Source organism: Bos javanicus, chromosome 2 (genome assembly GCF_032452875.1).
Source record: "Bos javanicus breed banteng chromosome 2, ARS-OSU_banteng_1.0, whole genome shotgun sequence".
NCBI classification, from domain to species: Eukaryota; Metazoa; Chordata; class Mammalia; order Artiodactyla; family Bovidae; genus Bos; species Bos javanicus.
The window spans coordinates 64821216-64840818 of NC_083869.1; the positions used below are offsets into that span (position 1 = coordinate 64821216).

Consider the following 19603-nt stretch of genomic DNA (forward strand, 5'->3'; position numbering starts at 1 on the left):
GTACCAAGCACACTTACACTTAAAACTTTCCAGAGATAATTACATATTCTGCTGATCTTAAGCCAGCCTATATTTAGCCGTTCTCCCCCAGTCTCCACTCTCTTCCAGGGTGCCGCATGTACGTGTACATCTGAGTTGCCCTGCTGTGCACCTAGAACTATGGCAACATTGTTAATCGGCTATACACCAATATGAATGAGTTAAAATGGAGAAAAAGAGAAACATATTTAGCAATCACTCCTCACAGGCTTTTATCTTATACCCTACCTCATCTCACAAGCAATCATAAAAATGAAAACAAATTATTGTATTATCAAACCTAAATTGATACACTGCTGGAATAGCAGATGCAGATTTGACCAAGGCCAGTGAGATACACTTACCACTCAAAGGTTTAAAGACAAAGAGATATATGGAGGTTACTTTAAACATTAAAGGATTGGAATAAATAGAGTGATTGAAGAAGAGCAATGTAATTGATCAGAGGAATCACTTTCTACCTGCAGAGTTGATAAGAAAGCAGCTCAACAGACAGAAAGTGGATCAAATAGTCTCTCCTGTAGGAGTGTGTTAAAGGGCAGCTCCCAGGGCTCCTGTCTCACCAGCAGCTCTCTCAGCACTCAAGGAAACCACAAGAAAAACATCAAAACCAAAGCAGATATGGAAAAACCGAAAGGCTCCCTGGTAAGTACTTCACCATCCTGGTTATAAACTGTTAGGTCCCTATACGGGCTAGTTAGGTTCTGTCTACTTTTTACTGATGAAAATACAGGCAAGAGATGACCAAGAAAGAGAAAGTTAGAGCCAAAGAGAAGAGAGAGAGAAGTCATGGAGACACTGTAACAGAATGATGGCAGCCAGACTGGAAGGGTCCCAGCTCCCTCCACCCACGCTGCTTTCTTTTGTAGCTCTCTTTTCAGAACCTTGGTGTGATCACAGGGCAGGCAGTGATGCTGTGGGTGTTCACCTTCACGTTGTACCGTCGTGCTGGGAATTCGTTATGGTGATTATTTCCATCATTTCCAGCAACGCAGAAGGGAATGAAAATGATTAGAAAAAATAAAAGTGCAAAACAATTTTAGAGAATATTGCCTATTTTGATGATTTGATTTAAGCATTTCCCCTTTTTTCCTTAAGTTGTATATACTGATTAATCCTACCTAAGATAGAAGGAGTTAAGATTCAAGGTATCGTTTTTGGAACTTGACTCCCTATCATTTTGTTTTTTAACTATGAAGTTCAGAACTCAGGGGGTAATTTCCTTTTAAAAAAATGAATAAAAGATGTTTCCCCAGGATATGCTAGTTTCAAATATTTTTGTTTTAAAATTATCTTAAATTGAACTTCCTCTCCTTAACTTCTTTCTGTTCTTGCATCATTGATCTTGTGATATTCATTGTTCCTTTATGGAAACTTTAAAGCACTCAAACAAAAAAAAATTTCTTTTCAGAATTACCATATCCATATATTTGTGTACTCATAATAAAAGATTGTAAAATATACTATGTACTACCTTTTTTCTTTCCTTTTTCAGGAAAACCTGAAAAATTTAGGAATTAGTCATGTTTTTCTGGAGTGGTTCAAGGATAGAGGAGATTTTAGTAGTAATCCGATTTGACATTATTATTATTTAGTTAATAATAATTAAACTCTAGGGTTCCTTAAAATTTCACTTTAATTTGAAACAAATGTACACTTAAATGCTTTTTTTTTTTTTTCCAAACACCTCTTTACTATAAAAAGCTACAAGGTCTTTTTTTTTTCAGACTCTGAAATGGTATGCAGACTATGTTCTTTGCAAAAGTTTTTTTTCTTTCCCCTTATTCTTGTTCTTGGCTTCCATGATATCACCCTTTCTTGAAAACGTAGATGTCCCTTGCATTATAAAATCTCAAATTAGAAGTGTATCTAAGGCTGCCCTTGTAGTGTCACTGAAAGAAAGAGAGAGAATAAATGTGTGGAAATGTGCAATATGCTGGAAATTCAATCCAGCTGATCTAAAACTTTGATAGCCTGGCAGAGCCCCTTATCAGAGGCACTCAATTTAACTTTGCCCCATTTAAGATGGTTCTGACAGCTTGGGGTATATCTTCACTGTACAAAAATACCAAAAAGGAGGGGGGGGGAAACAACTCTGTTTGGCTTTTACAATTTCATTTTTACTTTCCTATTACTTCCTAATGGGAAAGTAATTTGCCTTGCTCTCTCATTTTCAGTCTTTTACAATGTAGTAACAAGTTTCATTTTGTCTTCCCAGAGTATCTGCAAGAAACACTCTTATTGTTTTCTGAGAACAAGGATTCCTTAACCACTCCAAGTATATATAATCCATCAGCTGTTAGTCACTCAGTCATGTCTGATACTTTATGACCCCATGCGCTGTAGTCCTCCAGCTTCCTCTGTCCATGGAATTTTCCAGGCAAGAATACTGGAGTGAATACTGATTACTGAAGCCATTCCCTTCTTCAGGGGATTTTCTTGACCCAGGGATTGAACTTGGGTCTCATAGACTAGTTTTCTAGTTAGCTGCAAGAGGAAATTAAGACATGCTGGGAAGCTTTCAATATAAAGAAATATTATTAACCTAGATAGTTGACATGCTAGTCATTTTTTCAGATGTAAAATGCAATTTTTTTCATCTCTATGATTATCAACATGGATTGGACTAAAATTACTAATTCCAGAAAGAACAATGGCCATAATCCCCTTTGGGACTATTAAAAGAATAGCAGTGAAAACCTATTTATTATATGTTATCAGCCTATATGGAAAGGAAATTAGATGCAAAATAAGATACATTCTAATACCAGAGCACACTGATGTGAATGCTCATTAACCTTTTAAAATCAAGAGTTTAAGGGAATTTTCCTCTACTAGGGCTCAAGGTAAATTTGCTATCTGCTTCTTGAGTTACAAGTGTGTTGCAAAAAATTCTTCTCACAGTAGTTATTTTGCGTGAAAGCAATAGCATACTTTTTCCCTGAATAAAATCACTCTTCAAAAATCATACCAAGAACTTCCCTGGAGTTCCAGTGGTTAAGATTCTGTGCTTCCACTGCTGAGGATATGGGTTCCATCCCTGGTCAGGAACTAAGATTCTGAATAATGTGAGATGCAGCTTCCCCAAAAATTTTTATGCCATAATATACCATCATCCTTGCCCTTTACAAACTAAGACTATATATAATCATGAAAGTCCTAAAGCTTTTTCATTATTTTAATCTGTGTCTGTATGTTCAGTCACTCAGTTGTAACTGACTCTTTGCAACCCCATGGACGGCAGCCCACCAGGCTGCTCTGCTGCTGCTACTGCTGCTAAATCACCTCAGTCGTGTCCAACTCTGTGTGACCCCATAGACGGCAGCCCACTAGGCTGCCCCGTCCCTGGGATTCTCCAGGCAAGGACACTGGAGTGAGTTTCCATTTCCTTCTCCAATGCATGAAAGTGAAAAGTGAAAGTGAAGTTGCTCAGTCGTTTCCGACTTAGCGGCCCCATGGACTGCAGCCTACCAGGTTCCTCCGTCCATGGGTTTTTCCAGGCAACAGTACTGGAGTGGGGTGCCATTGCCTTCTCCACCAGGCTGCTCTAGCCATGGTATTTTCTAGGCAAGAATACTGGAGTGGGTTGCCATTTCCTTCTCCAGGGGGTCTACTTGACACAGGGATCAGACCTGAGTCTCTTGTGCTGCCAATCCGCATTGACAGGCAGGTTCTTTACTACTGCTCCACCTGGGATGCCTTTATTTTAATCTATAGTAATATAATAGAAAAATTATTTCTGTGATTTAACAAGTCCCTGTATGTAGCACACCTCTACTTAATTCATTGGTGACTGCATATCCATTTTCAAGATTGCTAGATGCTTTCTAAAATATGTGTAAAAATCCCATTAACACTTTACCGAATTAAATATTTTCTGTTTTCAGAGCCTTGATTAAAGGCTTATGTCCCCATTTATGGCATGATTTACAGCCCACTTAGCTCTAATTTTTGTGTAATTTTGACAAGGGCCATATTACTTTATACTTTTACGTAAATTATGCAAAATTATTATAAGAGGGGAAAAAGGCATCCCCGGAAAAGATTGCATCAGTATTAAGTAAATAAGTCAGAAAGAAATGCATTCTCCTTTGTATAGGTTGTAGATCCTTCCTTTCTATGAATTTAGATAATTTTCTGAAATGAGAAGTCTCAAAGGAACAGATCCTATTTAACTGTCACTGGACAAAATAAAAATCACTAACAAAATTAACAAGATCATATACCTGGAAAGAGAAGGCCATTTTAATATGGGTATTTTAATTTAAATTATGAGTATTCTCTTTACCTAGTGTCACATAGGCTGGAAAAAATCACATATGCTAATAATAAAGTATCAAATTCAACCCCATTAAGGTTGTGGTGATGAAGTAGTATAAAATAGTACAATAATTACACAAATTGTTATCATCTTATTAAGTTCTGCAAAATTTTATAATTTCAACATCTTTAATTGAACACTTCTGTTCTAAATACTATTTGGATGCTAATAAGAAGCATGCCTATTTTACCCTCCTCCTGCAAAGCTTTCTAAATGACTGACTTTCTAAAGGTAATGCCTTCCAGAAGTTTTCCCTCCAAAGATCACTTCTCTCATCTCACAGAGGTTCATTATGTTCTTTTCCTTTTCAATGAGCTTTAACATCAAAATGTTGTTTTCTGGGAAAGAAATTCATGTTAGGGTGATTCAAAGAAGAAATATACACAGAATTCTAAGTGAAGGATGTCCCCAAATACTGGATTTTATTCTGCAATTATGTAGATATTTGTCAGCAGTGAATTATTTTTTCCCTGTTTCCTCTTGTGTCCTTTGTAACTCATTCCTCCCAGCCTTTTCTAATGGGAGAGGTTAATAGAATATAATGGGCACAGTGACATTTAATAGTTACTTGTTAGACACTGGTATTTTTTTTTTTTTTTGGAAACTGGTATTTAGTAAGCTCTTGACTACAACTGCAGAGCTCAAAAGATGGGCAAAAGTTGAAGGTACATGCACCATTAGAAGATGCCCAAAGTACTGGCAGCAAACTGAAACCAAATTAGCCCACATTCGGAACTTCCCTGCCGGTCCAGTGGTTGAGACTTGGTGCTTTTAATGCAGAGGTATGGATTCTGTCCCTGGTTGGGAAACTAAGATCCTGCATGCCCCATAGTGTGGCCAAAAGAAAAAAGCCCGTACTTGTTGTCCATGAATCTCTTGCCATTAATACTTCTTGCCAAGTGGGACATTACTGACTTTGATTTGTATCTGTTTCTGGTAGAGCAATGGCTGAAGAAATTCTAAATCTCTAAACACCATTGTTTGCTGAATCAGACTTTTTGGTTTTGTGACCATTCCCATCCATGAAGTGCTTTGCCACATGAAGAATTCACTTTGACAAATTCTTCCTCTTAAGCTGGCAGCCCTTTGCCTCCTAGAAGTTCCACAACCTTTTGCCAACATCCAAACCCTGTGTGATCAAGAATGAAAATTAATTTTAATTTCAGCCTATGAAAAATATAATTAGCAAGGGGAATCTGCTGCCAAAATAAATTATGCCCCTCATTTCCATAGGCAAATGGATTTTTTTAATTACTCACCACTTTGCATTGAAATCTATTTGTATGGATAATTAGAGCTGACAAGTGTGCCATTCTAAGACACTACCCTATTTTCCATTCCTTTGTTGATTCTTCATCCATCCCCTTCCAATTCAAAATTTCCCCTCATGGGTCATCTGCTCCTCATGGATCATTAGCCCAGAGGAGCTGAAGGAAATAGAGGCCTGAATACAAGCCCAGTTCCTCTGATAAATACCCAAGAGGCCACATTTAGCATTTGCTGTTAAGCACTTAATTCCCTAGAAAAGTTCTGACAAGGAGCTAACAGGTAGGACCTCAAGATGGTTTTATTTTCCTTCTTAAAAATGATACTTGAACAGAGGTGGTAGTGAAGTTCCACAGAAAACATTGGGAAGAGAAACAGGGCACTTATACACACACACACACAGAAAATTTTTTCCTACTCTTAAATGAAAATATGGTTTTTGTGTATTTGGAATACTGCCTACCTAATTGCTAGACACTAAGAAAGATACAGTAGTTCTTGGGAAGTTCTGGAAAGGATGAGTGTGACCATATGGTACACACTGAAAAAATTAAATTACAGTGATGAATAGGGGTCAAGAGTGCCCATTCTTAAAACTGAAATTCTTTTATAACCTTGAAGAGATCACCAACCCTCTCTAAGCCTTTTTTGCTTTATCTCCCAAGATGATAACCTCATTCTAATTATTGGATTCTTTTGTTCAGTATTTCATAGACTGACGGAGATGTTGACTCACCCACCTTGCAGCACCCCATTCAAGTTTAAAATTGGTTGGTTTAGAAAAACCTAAAGGAAATACTATTTTACATAACAGGTGTGGGAAAATATGGAGCATCCTGTTATAAGTGCTGGAATGGTTTGAAAATATAAATAGACTTCCTTGATATTTCTATAAATGAGGATAGAAATTTCCTGTTGAATTCTTAATGGAAATGAAGGTGTTTGGATCTCCCTCCTTTTGGGTTTCTTGGCAGCTTTGTTACAAGAGGTCACTGAGCTAGGGGAACTTCGGAAGGCAAATAAGTAACATAGTCTTGATGATGCTCACAGAGATGTTCCTATCTGCCTTCCATAAATACTAGAAACAGAGCTGGTTGATCGTGGTCTTCTTCCCTTACTCCCTAACTCCCTTCCTCCAGATGTGCTAACAAAACAGTGCCAACAGCAGACAGATGATGGGGAGAGAAAGAGATGAAGCATGGCCTCTGGATACTCAGCCCTTAGCACACTCTTCTTGTGAGGGTTCAGATAGCCGTTGACAAACCCCCTTGAGTGTGCCATCTTCTAGCTATTAGTATGTGTGGATCATGCACCAGTTACTTCTGTTATTGGAGCCACAGTCATGAAATGTAAATAATTGGTCTTATTCCATGAATTATAAAAAGTAAGAGGTAAAAAGTAGAAATCTAAGTCTAGCTCAAGGTCAGTTTACAAGTATATGACTTTCTATATTGTAAGTATAAAATAATGGTTTCTCAGCCTTCAACTCGAACCCCTGAACAAATTCACTGACAACCTCTAGTGAACCCCCAGTGCATTCATTGCACAGTTCACATGACTATCACTGGGTGGCTGGAATGCACTCTCAAAGATATATTCAGGACCATTCTTCCAAGGACCATAGCTATCTTGACTTTCTGGCCAAGTCTACACTGACATTGTTCAGTGTAAATTTGAGAATAACAAAATTTCACCAAATGAACACAAATCTGAAACCAGATTTGCTGTGTTTGAATCCGGGTTTCACCACCTGGACAACTGCTTATCTTTTCTGTTTCTTCAGGGCCCTTATCTCCAAAATGGAGCTAACAATAGCACTTAACCTCTTAGCATTGTGAGGGTTATGAGAGAATACGTGTGGGGAACCTAAACAGCTCCTGATGCATAGTAGTTAAGCATTGGCTGTTTTTATTACTACTGCTACTAGACTGGGAAGTACAGGACATGAGTTGTATTTCCAGTGTTGGCATTTATGGTATCTTTAAAGAAAGTTGCTGGATTTCAAAATTCTCATTTGTGAAATACTGTGATTTTATTAGATTCTTGCTCAAGTTCCATTTGATACTCCTCTGAATATCCCAGCTGAAATATAAGGAGGATGTTTTTGACCTGAAAAAAATCTAAATAAATTTGTCACCATCCTAGTTCACTGAGCACGCATCATAGTCACCTCACATTTCATTCTGGAAAGAGCAAAAACAAAATAACATTTTCTTAGAGTTATATTCTAGGAAAAGGTCAAAAGATCTAAGTGTATTTCTTTATTCTCATTAAAATAACTTGTGGGGTAGTCACTGTCCCTGAAAGAATTATGTTTCCTTAGACTTAATTTTTCCTAACAGCTCTGTGTTACTGACTTTATTAAGTATTAAAAAAAAAAAAGAAGAAGAAGAACCTAAAGCTGTTATCTCGAAAATCTTTGCAGAATCAGATACCATGTAAGAGCTGGGGTTATATTTCTGAAAATATGCTCTTATAATTAAAACTTGTAATAAAGCCAAGCAGTAGAGTAGGGTAAAATGAAGTAAAGAAAATATGTGTGTATATGTGAACATACACTCAGACACATACATACCCATGTTTGTTATAGAATGCACCAATATTCTGAGGATTACAAAATCAGTTTAATATAACACATAAGAACTCACAGTATTTCCTTGTTTCTGCAGGTAAGAGAGGCAAATGATCACCTGCAAGAGGATGAAGAAGATACAGTCGCAGATTCTGCATTTCAGAGCCATACCATAGGTAAAAATTCATGGCTCCATATGTCTTTAACTGACATTTTCTACATGCAACCTTATTTCAGACAGGGCATGTTCTTAAAGAATGTGTCTTATGCCCACTTCTACCAGGATAGGATTTTAACTTCTGATACATGGTTATCTTTATCTTAAATATTGGAAACTACCATAAAATACATGGATCAAAGCAGAACCTATGAAGGAAACATAGGTGTTTACAAAGGAATGCAATGCAAACTAAGGTGAGACCTTGTCAATATGCAATGAAAATGATACTGATATAAATAATTTCTGAGGATAAAATCAACTTTGAATTGATCCAGTTTCTATAACTGTCTCAGGAAGCACTACTATTGGCTTGAAACATGGAGCAGCAACTTCTTATATTGAACACTTTTTTTAATTGAATATGTTTTACCCAGAGAACTAAATAGATACTGTTTTTGTTGTTGTTTAGTCACTCAGTTATGTCTGACTCTTTGCAATCCCATGGACTGTAGCCCACCAGGCTCCTCTGTCCATGGGATTTTCCAGGCTAGAATACTAGACTGGGTTGCCATTTCTTTCTCCAGGGGATCTTCCTGACCCAGGGATCAAACCTGTGTCTCCTGTATTGGTAGGTGGATTCTTTACCACTGAACCACCTGGGAAGCCCCAGATTAAGTATTTACAGCTTGCCAAAATCTCCAACTCATTTTCTTTACATTTCTCTAAGAACCCTGATTATAGGTAGTCCTGTCTCAGAGATATATTTGGCTTGTCAGCTCTGTCCTAGAATTTTGCATGAGCCTACATTAAAGGGACTCAGGTTTCTAACACAAAGGAATTTTCCCAGCCTGTTTCCCTCAGCCAGGAGCTAACTGGTAATAGAGTAGCTGTCTATGACTGTGATCCTTGTCAGGAAATAGAAGACGTGATAACAGCTCTAGGCCACCTTGGACGTTTGCAAAATTAATTGTTCCTTGGGCTCTAGAAATAGCTGTGAATGTAAGCATGCTAATTATTTAGTTTTACACAAAACTTCAAAGCATGAAGAGTCATTTTTTCAAATCACATTTGGGTGTATAGACAGTACTGATTGCTGTACTCTGGGGTAGGACGGCCCCACAGATGTCGGTTTCTGTTATCAGTATTCACTACGCCTCTTCCTGTTCTTTCCCTGACTACCTTTAGCTGCCAACTCTCAGCATCTCACCACTCCTGGCTCCATGTTGGTGTGTTTTGCAGCTGTTTTTCTAGCTTACCCAGATCTCTTCTCCCAGCTACAACTTACAGTTTGTCTCAGAGAGTTATTGTACCCCCAAAGTTTAATAAGATTTGCACACTATTGTTATTCTTTTCTGGTGTAATTGGGAATATAAAAATCTTAACAGACAACAAAATGAGTGGAATCTAAATATTTTTATTCCAGAAAGACATCCTGTAGTACAGTTGTCAATGTAAAATGCTTAAATTAGTATCAGTACTGCATAGTTAGCTAATATGCAAGTTAAATATTATTCATCAACCTTCAAAAATGGCACTGTGTAAAGCCCCACTGAGTCATCATTTTTCTATAATGAACAGTTCTTGGGCTTTTACAGTAACATATATAAAGCTAGAGGCTGCATTTTGTTCAAGAGAGCCATAGTTATCTGGGTACTTTCTATAGACTAGCAATCCTTTAGATCTATACTGTTTGACATGATAGCCAGTAGTCAAGTGTAGTTGAGACTCAACTTAAATTCATTAAAACTACATAAAATTAAAACTGAATTTTTCAGTTGCATTAGCCACTTTTCAAGTGTTCAATGGCCACATATTCTGTATGGCCTGTATGAACATGTCCATCATCACACAAAATTCTTCTGAAAAGTACTGGTTTAGAATACTCTCCTTGGAAGCAAATTTGAACTCTGTTCCTGATAGAGAACTGACTTGGTCTTCACATAATTGTAGACTCATCTCCTCAAACTAGCGGAGATTGATCTGAACAAGCTGCTATTGGCAGCAAGTAACAACAAAACTGACTAGCCATGACTTAAGTAATAAAGTCACTGAATCATCTTATGTAATTAAAAGTCTGAAGGAAGGCAAATGTAAAAGAGGAGCAGCAGCTCATCAGTGCTATCTAAAGCCCTGTTTGTTTGGGTTTTTTGGTCCACATCCTTGTCACTTCTGGTTGAAAATTGATTCCTACCACTCTAGGCATCCCAGCTATATTCAGGACACAAAGTGTAAGGAAAAGTAAAAACTTTTCAGAATCCTCCCCACTGTAGACTTAATATTACATGTCATCAATGAGAACCAGATCCTAAAGCCAATCCTAGGTGCACAGGAAGCTGGGAAAGTAAGTATGTTGCCTCCCAGCCCCTATTGCATGAGATAGCAGAGAGAAGAGGGGTGAAATGTTCTCTGAGTTCGACAATCAATAAGACAATCAATAATATTACCACAGGCCTTTTAAAAAGTTCATCCATTTCAAGACTGAGTGACATTCTACAAATCAAGTGGTTATTTATTTTTATTGCACAAAAATGACTGAAAAAATATTTTAGCACCCGAAAATCCCCAAGTTCTTCATTTTGTCTAAGCTAAGTCTTATCACGTATCTTCCCAATATTTACAACCATCGTATATTTCCAATTTTCTCAGCAACTGAGCAAATCTAAATATGGTCTTAAAACCAAACAGCTGCTAATATCTTTGACAAAGAACAACAATCAGAAAATCTGTGAAACTGTTTATATTTCTGTGGTTAAGGATAATCATGTCAGTTTAATCAAAATGGTATGAGTTGATTACAAAACAAGACATTGTTAACTTGCTCTATATTGAAATTCAAGATTCATGAATGAAGTAATACAACTAGATTTTTTCTTTAAAATTGCCCTAATAAATATCATACTTTCATGTTAATAAGCAACAAGCGAATGACCATACTAGCCTAATAGAAGTATTAACATGAATGATCACAAACACCAATTGTTCTTTCTTGCTGTTTAACAGATTCACCCAGTGTATTATGCTAATTATCTAATAAGATTAAGTGATCAGTAGGAATTCAAATAACATTACCTCATATTAAAAACATCAGCTAATGATAGCATCAAAAATAATCTCCTAAGAAGAGACAGAGGATTTGGAAATTCCTTTAAAGAGGAAGAGATGTCTTTTGAAGAATTTGAGGAAGAAGCGAAGCAGAATTAAATGATAACCAAGAAATCAAGGCTGCATGGTAAACTCTTGTGAAGTGAAAGATGTGTGGTATTTCCCCAAATCTAAAAGAGTTGTTATGGAGTGAAGTTTGCATGCTCAACACACAGTGAGGCCGACAAGGCGAAACATCCGAGTTTGGAGCAGAGAAAGGTTTATTCCAAGGCCCTGCAAGGAGATGGGTTTCTTGTGCCTAATAAGACCCCAAACTCCTGGATGGGTTTCAGCAAAGCACTTTTAAAGGCCAAGAGAGGGAGAGGGAGGGCTGTGGTTAGTTGTTGCAGACTTCTTGGTCTTGGAATCAAGACCGAGACCGACTTTGTTCTTGCAGCTGTCCACATAGGTCAGATCACAATATTCCTTTTAAACCTCCAATAAGACAAATATTATTCTCTGTTCTGCAACATTTTATCTCTGTATGATTGGACCCTAAAAGGTCAGAGTCGTGAGAATAGGCAATTCTATATATTTCAAGGTATAGGTAACTGTGCTTTTATAGAAGGTGCAGAGCCAGCATGACTAAGCTTGAGAAAAAGAATGGACCTAATATGGAGTCAGATTTGTTCTTCCCTGTTACAGAGTTACAAAGAACAATTTGTCCAGTAGCACAGTGGGCAAATGTTCCAGTGCCTCATTGTGGAACACAAATTGTTTACTCTCCCTTATTGGCTACGTATACTCCTAGTCTCTTCTAAAGGACCCCTTCTGTCTCCCACGACCAGAGGAGAGTGTGACAGGGGATGTGGTCTAGTTCTGAGTATCTTGAGGATCAAGTTTTCTTTGTTTAGCTCTGTGAAGTTGCCTTGGTGCTGTCCTCCCCAACTCAGTAACTGCCTCCAAGAGCTTTCCTATTGTCCTTCTTCATCACTCCCAAATAGTCTTACAGCAGCTAATATATTAGCAGGAGGATTATGGATGCTCAGTAAGCACCCACTTTGACTTACTTAACAGACCATGCTGCTGCTGCTGTCACTTCAGTCGTGTCCGACTCTGTGCGACCCCATAGACGGCAGCCCACCAGGCTCCCCCATCCCTGGGATTCTCCAGGCAAAAACACTGGAGTGGGTTGCCATTTCCTTCTCCAATGCATGAAAGTGAAAAGTGAAAGTGAAGCCGCTCAGTCATGTCCGACCCTCAGTGACCCCATGGACTGCAGCCTACCAGGCTCCTCGGTCCATGGGATTTTCCAGGCAAGAGTACTGGAGTGCATCACTTTATTTCCATTTCCCCAAGGTGTCTTGCTTTCTTATTCCTTGTTTCCATATAAACTTTAGGTGTCTAATCTGGTAAACTTACGCATGTCCGTAAGTTAGATTAAACAGCTATTTTTTTTTTTTTCAGATGATGTATTTGCATTATAACAGGGACTCAAGAAAAATTTTACCTCTAGTTAAGAGGAACTCTGGGGAAGTAACATTTCAGGCACACACTGATTTGAGCAAATTATAGGGTGAAGAAGAAAGGACAGGAATTAACCTGACTTCAGACAATGAAGAGTACAAGAAGCAGTGTAGCGAGGAAATGAGTTATTTTGCTGAATATAACCCTACTTTGCGTAATGGCCTGCCTGAAAGTGAAGAAGTAAGACAAGGCCATGCTGAGCCAAATAGAGAAGATTTGAATCTCCTGGTGCAATGGCCATTTTTACCTCTGTAGCACATAGAACTTGCTCTTGTAAGTTCTTACTGTCCAACCATAAAGTACATAATCCATGGTAGTAATGTGTCTGGTCTGGAGTCTGGTAGAAATAGAAGGGATAAAAGAGTCAAATGATTTATAGTTATCATTGTTGAGGAATCTTTACACCAGATTGCAACGAAGGGCAGCAAATGCAGCATCTCTTTTACGCAGTAGAAAAGAGAAGACCTGACCTGTTGTTGATATATCTGTATCTGTGGTTTTTCAAGTGATAGGGAGGGTCTCACAGATTCTTGAGTACCTCAGTTACCTGGAGAACAAGAACACGAGCCTAGATATTTATCTCATTTGAATGGAAAGAACTCCAAAATCTGTTCAATACTTTATTGTATTAAATTCCTAATGTGATTTGTTTAGGAGCTTCTCGGATGGAACAGCAGTAAAGAATCTGCCTGCTAATGCAGGAGACACAGACACAATTTCGACTCCTGGGTCAGGAAGACCCACTAGAGTAGGAAATGACAACCCACTCCAGTATGCCTGCCTGGAAGACAGGCAGAGGAGCCTGGCGGGCTGCAGTCCATGGGGTCCCAAAGAGGTGGACACGACTGTGCGACTGAGCACACACACAGTATGGTCAATGGTGGTTGTCCATACATGGATTATACAGTTTCAGTTAGCTAGTTCACAGTTATTTTTCAATCCAAGACTGGATTTCCCTAATTGTTAGCACCAGTAGGATTAGGTTCATATGGGAGGGAAAGAAACTCAAATTACAGTAATTTATTCGAATAAGAACAGAAATTTCTTTCTGTCACACATGACAGGCCACAGGGAGGTGGGTCAGGCTGATGGCACAGTCTCAGCCTCCTCCTTTTTCATTTCTCTGCTTCATATGGTTTCCATTCCCAAGGCCACTTTCTGGCTCAAGAGGACTGTTAAAAAACCATCCTTTATGTCCACTTTCCAACCCACAGGAAGGAAGAGCGATGAGGAAGGGTATGGTCCATCCCTTTAAGAATACTTCCCATTGCTTGACCCATCCTTTGGGTAGCACTGCATTGGCTGGCACTTAGTCACACAGAAGAAACATTAATCCAGGCAGGAGGACATAGGTCCAAAAAAACAAACTAAAAATAAATGGAGGTTCTCGTAACTCTGGAAGAAAAAGACAATGAATATTAGAGGACATGTAGCAATCTAACCTGCTGCTTGCCCCCTACCAAGGTTATCTTCTTGATAGTAAATAAATTTTTGCTGTCATTTAAGAAGACCATAGGAAAATAAATTTGAAGAGTTGTTGGGAAAGATGTAATTAATTTCAATGATTTATGCTAGTTTTGCATAATCTGAACTACCACTGGTCTCTATTTGTACACTTCACTTTGACTAACTTTTTGAGGAAATGTATTGAACTTTAATTAGTTTGCCACCACATCATATTTATGACCATATCTCTGGTTAGCCACAAAGTTTAGAGGTTCAAATAAATTTTCTATGGAGTACAGTGCAGCTAGAATTTTCCTTTCTCTAAAATTAAAACCAGCAGGGCACCAGGGCTTCCAGTACTGTAGCTGCCAATCAATTAAACTCCTTGATAATTATCTGTCTTATTTCAAGACTATTACTAATTTTCCCCACTGAGAAAATTTGAAAAAGTTTAGAAATTTAATGTAAAGGGAATGACTTTCATATTACAAATTAAAATATCTCAGAAAGTTGATCAGATTTTCACAGCTTTTTTAGTGGAAGACCATTTGAGTCAAATGGCACATTTTGAATAGCATGCTGATATGTGTAGGCTTAACTGTAGAAAGAGTGAGCTGCTGATCATCAAAACAAACGTGAGGGGGAAGTATAAAGGTTCTCAATAGCAATTTTGATAGATAATGTTCTGTTGACTAGTAACAGATTGGTTCTGAACTGGAAACTGCATGGATAGTGGTGACTATGGATGAGGAATAGGGAGGAGTGATTTTACATAATTTAAATTGTTAATACTTCCCAGGATGTTAATATTTCTGCATTTCCAAATATTACAAATGGCATTTCAGAGATATTACAGAGTAATAGCTTGGCCGTGGAAGCTTCTATTGTGGCTGCACTGAGTTCGTCCATTTATATTGACAAGCAACAAACTTCCAAGGGAAAGCTTTGCATCTGGAAGCCTGAAATATAAATCCCACGTGTCATGAAGGTAGACTCATGGAAACAGAACCATGTGGTTCCTTCTGGTTAAAAATGACTGAAAATAGTAGTATCAATTCCCATCCATTGAGTATCTCTTTTTTTACCAAGCCCTATGCTTAGAACATTACCTATAATCCTTGTTTCACTCTCTTGTGGCTAGTTCTCTGGTTTTGTCATCTACACACTTGCTCCTTGAGTGCTTCTCTCTAAATACCAGAGGTAATCATGAATGAGGCTTTGGTGGAGAGTTCTGTATTGGTGGTGGTGTTCAGTCACTCACTCGTGGAGAACTCTTTGCAACCCCACGGAATGCAGCACACCATATTTCCCTGTCCTTCACCATCTCCCAGAGCTTGCTCAAACTCATATCCATCAAGCCTGTGAGGCCATCCACCATCTCATCCTCTGTCATCCCCATCTCCTCCTGCCTTCAATCTTTCTAAGCATCCAGGTCTTTTCTCATGAATCAGCTCTTTGCATCAGGTGGCCAAAGTACTGGAGCTTCAACTTCAGCATCAGTCCTTCCAAAGAATATTCAGGACTGATTTCCTATAGGATTGACTGGTTTGACCTCCGTATAGTCCAAGGGACTCTCAAGAGTTTTCTCCAACACCACAGTTCAAAAGCATCAATTCTTTGGCACTCAGCCTTCTTTGTGGTCCAACTATCACATCCACACACGACTACTGAAAAAAACCATAGCTTTGCCTATATGGACCTTTGTTGGTAAAGTAATGTCTCTGCTTTTAATATGCTGTCTAGGTTGGTCATAACTTTTCTTCCAAGGAGCAAGCGTCTTTTAATGTCATGGCTGCAGTTACCATCTGCAGGGATTTTGGAGCCCAAGAAAATAAAGTCTCTCACTATTTCCATTGTTTCCCCATGTATTTCCCATGAAGTGATGGGAATGGATGCCATAATCTTTGTTTTTTTAATGTTAGTTTTAAGCCAGCTTTTTCACTCTCCTCTTTCACTTTCATCAAGAGTCTCTTTAGTTCCTCTTCACTTTCTTCCATAAGTGTGGTGTCATCTGCATATCTGAGGTTGTTGATATTTCTCTTGGCAATCTTGATTCCAGCTTGTGCTTCCTCCAGCCCAGCATTTCCCATGATGTACTCTGCATACAAGTTAAATAAGCAGGGTGACAATATGCAGCCTTGATGTACTCCTTTCCCAAATTGGAACCAGTCTAGTGTTCCATGTCCAGTTCTAACCGTTGCTTCTTCACCTGCATACAGGTTTCTCAGGAGGCAGGTAAGGTGATCTGGTATTCCCATCTCTTTAATAATTCTCCACAGTTTGTTGTGATCCACACAGTCAAAGGCTTTAGCATAGTCAAAGAAGCAGAAGTAGATGTTTTTCTGGAATTCTCTAGCTTTTTCTATGACCCAGAGAATGTTGGCAATTTGATCTCTGGTTCTTCTGCCTTTTCTAAATCCAGCTTAAACATCTGAAGGTTCTCAGTTCATGTACTGTTGAAGCCTCCTTAGGAGAATCTTGAGCATTATTTTGCTAGTGTGTGAGATGAGTGCAATTGTGCAGTAGTTTGAACATTCTTTGGCATTGCCTTTCTTTGGGATTGGAATGAAAACTGACCTTTTCCAGTCCTGTTGCCACTGCTTAGTTTTTCAAATTTGCTGTCATATTGAGTGCAGCAATTCCACAGCATCATCTTTTAGGATTTGAAATAGCTCAGCTGGAATTCCAGCACCTCCACTAGGTTTGTTCACAGTGATGCTTCCGAAGGCCCACGTGACTTCACGCTCCAGGATGTCTGGCTCTAGGTGAGTGATCACACTAACGTGGTTATCTGGGTCATGAAGATCTTTTTTGTATAGTCCTTCTGTGTATTATTGCTACCTCTTCTTAATATCTTCTGCTTCTGTTAGGTCCATGCCATGTCTGTCCTTTATTGTGCCCATCTTTGCATGAAATGTTCCCTTGGTATCTCTAATTTTCTTGAAGAGATCTCTAGTCTTCCCATTCTATTGTTTTCCTCTATTTCTTCACATTTTTCACTTAGGAAGGCTGTCTTAGCTCTCTTTGCTATTCTTTGGAACTCTGCATTCAAATGGATATATCTTTCCTTTTCTCCTTTGCCTTTAGCTTCTCTTCTTTTCTCAGCTATTTGTAAGGCCTCCTCAGAAAACCATTTTTCCTTTTTCATTTCTTTTTCTTGGGGATGGTTTTGATCATTTCTCCTGTACAATGTTATGAACCTCTTTCCATAGTTCTTCAGGCACTCTATCAGATCTAATCCTTTGAACATATTTGTCATTTCCACTGTATAATCATAAGGGATATAATTTAGGTCATACCTTAATGGCCTAATGGTTTTCCCTACCTTCTTCAATTCAAGTCTGAGTTTGGCAGTAAGGAGTTCATGATCTGAGCCACAGTCAGCTCCTGGTCTTGTTTTTGCTGACTGTATAGAGCTTCTCCATTTTCAGCTGCAAAGAATATAGTCAATCTGGTTTCAGTAATGACCATCTGGTGATGTCCATGTGTAGAGTCTTCTCTTGTGTTGTTGGAAGAGGGTGTTTGCTATGATCAGTGTGTTCTCTTGGCAAAACTCTATTAGCCTTTGCCCTGCTTCATTTTGTACTCCAAGATCAAACTTGCCTTTTACTCCAGATATATCTTGACTTCCTACTTTTTCATTCCAGTCCCCTATGATGAAAAAGACATCTTTTTTTGGTAGTAATTCTAGAAGATAGGTCTTCGTAGAACCATTCAACTTCGGCTTCTTCAGCAATAGAGGTTGGGGCATACACTTGGATTACTATGATATTGAATGGTTTCCCTTGGAAATGAACAGCAATCATTCTGTCATCTCATTTTTGAGATTGCATCCAAGTACTGCATTTTGGACTCTTTTGTTGACTATGAGGGCTACTCCATTTCTTCTAAGGGGTTCTTTCCCACAGTGGTAGATATAATGGTCATCTGAATTAAATTCACCCATTCCAATCCATTTTAGTTCACTGATTCCTAAAATGTTGATGTTCACTCTTGCCACCTCCTGTTTGAACACTTCCAATTGACCTTGATTCATGGACCTAACATTCCAGGTTCCTATGCAATATTGTTCTTTACAGCATCAGACTTTACTTTCACCACCAGACACATGCACAACTGTGCATTGTTTCCACTTTGGCCCAGCCTCTTCATTCCTTCTGGAGCTATTTCTCCACTCTTCTCCAGGGACATATTGGGCACCTACCAACCTAGGGAGTTCATCTTTCAGTGCCAGATTTTTTTGCCTTTTCATACTGTTCAGGGGGTTCTCAAGGCAAGAATACTGAATTTGTGAGCATGTTGGTAGGCTATATCAGTCACTCAGTAGTGTTCAATTCTTTGCAACCCAGTAGACTGTAGCCCACCAGGCTTCTCTGTCCATGAAATTTTCCTGCCAAGAATCCTGGAGTGGGTTGCCATTTCCTCCGCCAGGGGATCTTCCTGACCCAGGAATAAAACCCTTGTCTCCTGCATTGGCAGGCATATTTACCATTGAGCCATCCGGAAAGCCAGTTTGTCAGCATACCAGATCATAGTTTATGACTCCCCCTCTTATGTTTCTTTTTTTTTTTCCACTAGAGAGAGAGAGAGAGCTGTAGACTTTGAGTTGAAAGTGTGATTTTTTTACTGCTATAAAATATTTCTTCTATAGATTGCACCAGTGAGCTGAGTTCTGTGTAGTTCAACAAGCCTGTATTGAGCATCTTCTTCCAGCCATGTCCTATGTTAGAGGTTGGAGATACGGAGGTGAATGAGACATAGAACACACTCTATGAACTCCAGTCAAGTAAGGAAACAGAGAAGCAAACAAATAATTCTGATACAGTATGGTCACAAATAAGATGAAAGCATGCTCTTCATACATATGCATTGAGTGCATTGAGCAGCGTGTCAAGACCCTCTTTGGTGAAGCCAGGCATTCTGGTGTCTATCTGTAAGGAAAAGATAAGAGTGAGGGTAAGATACTGAATTTTAAGAGCATTTGCCATTTATACCAGTGGTTCCCAAACTCAAATCACAAGGTCTAGGGAGGAGAGCCAGTCATTAGTATGTACATCCCCAGGTGATGCCAGTGTGTGCAGCAAAGTTTGGGAACCACTTTCCTAAGGAGTAGGATTTCATCAGCAAAGGGGAGAGAGATATTCTTAAACTCGAGGTAAACAGCATATTCAAAGACCTGGGCATAGGAATA

General features: G+C 38.7%; 1 protein-coding gene across 5 annotated transcripts in view; it reads left to right on the plus strand.

Moving 5' to 3' along the window:
* Positions 1-19603, plus strand: part of NCKAP5 (NCK associated protein 5) — a 1114793-nt gene that overhangs the window by 972282 nt on the left and 122908 nt on the right. For all 5 annotated transcript variants that reach the window (XM_061439579.1, XM_061439562.1, XM_061439566.1 and 2 more), the window contains 2 exons: positions 507-684; positions 8296-8374. In XM_061439579.1, coding sequence (XP_061295563.1) covers positions 507-684; positions 8296-8374 — 257 coding nt within the window. The remainder of the gene's footprint in view (positions 1-506; positions 685-8295; positions 8375-19603) is intronic.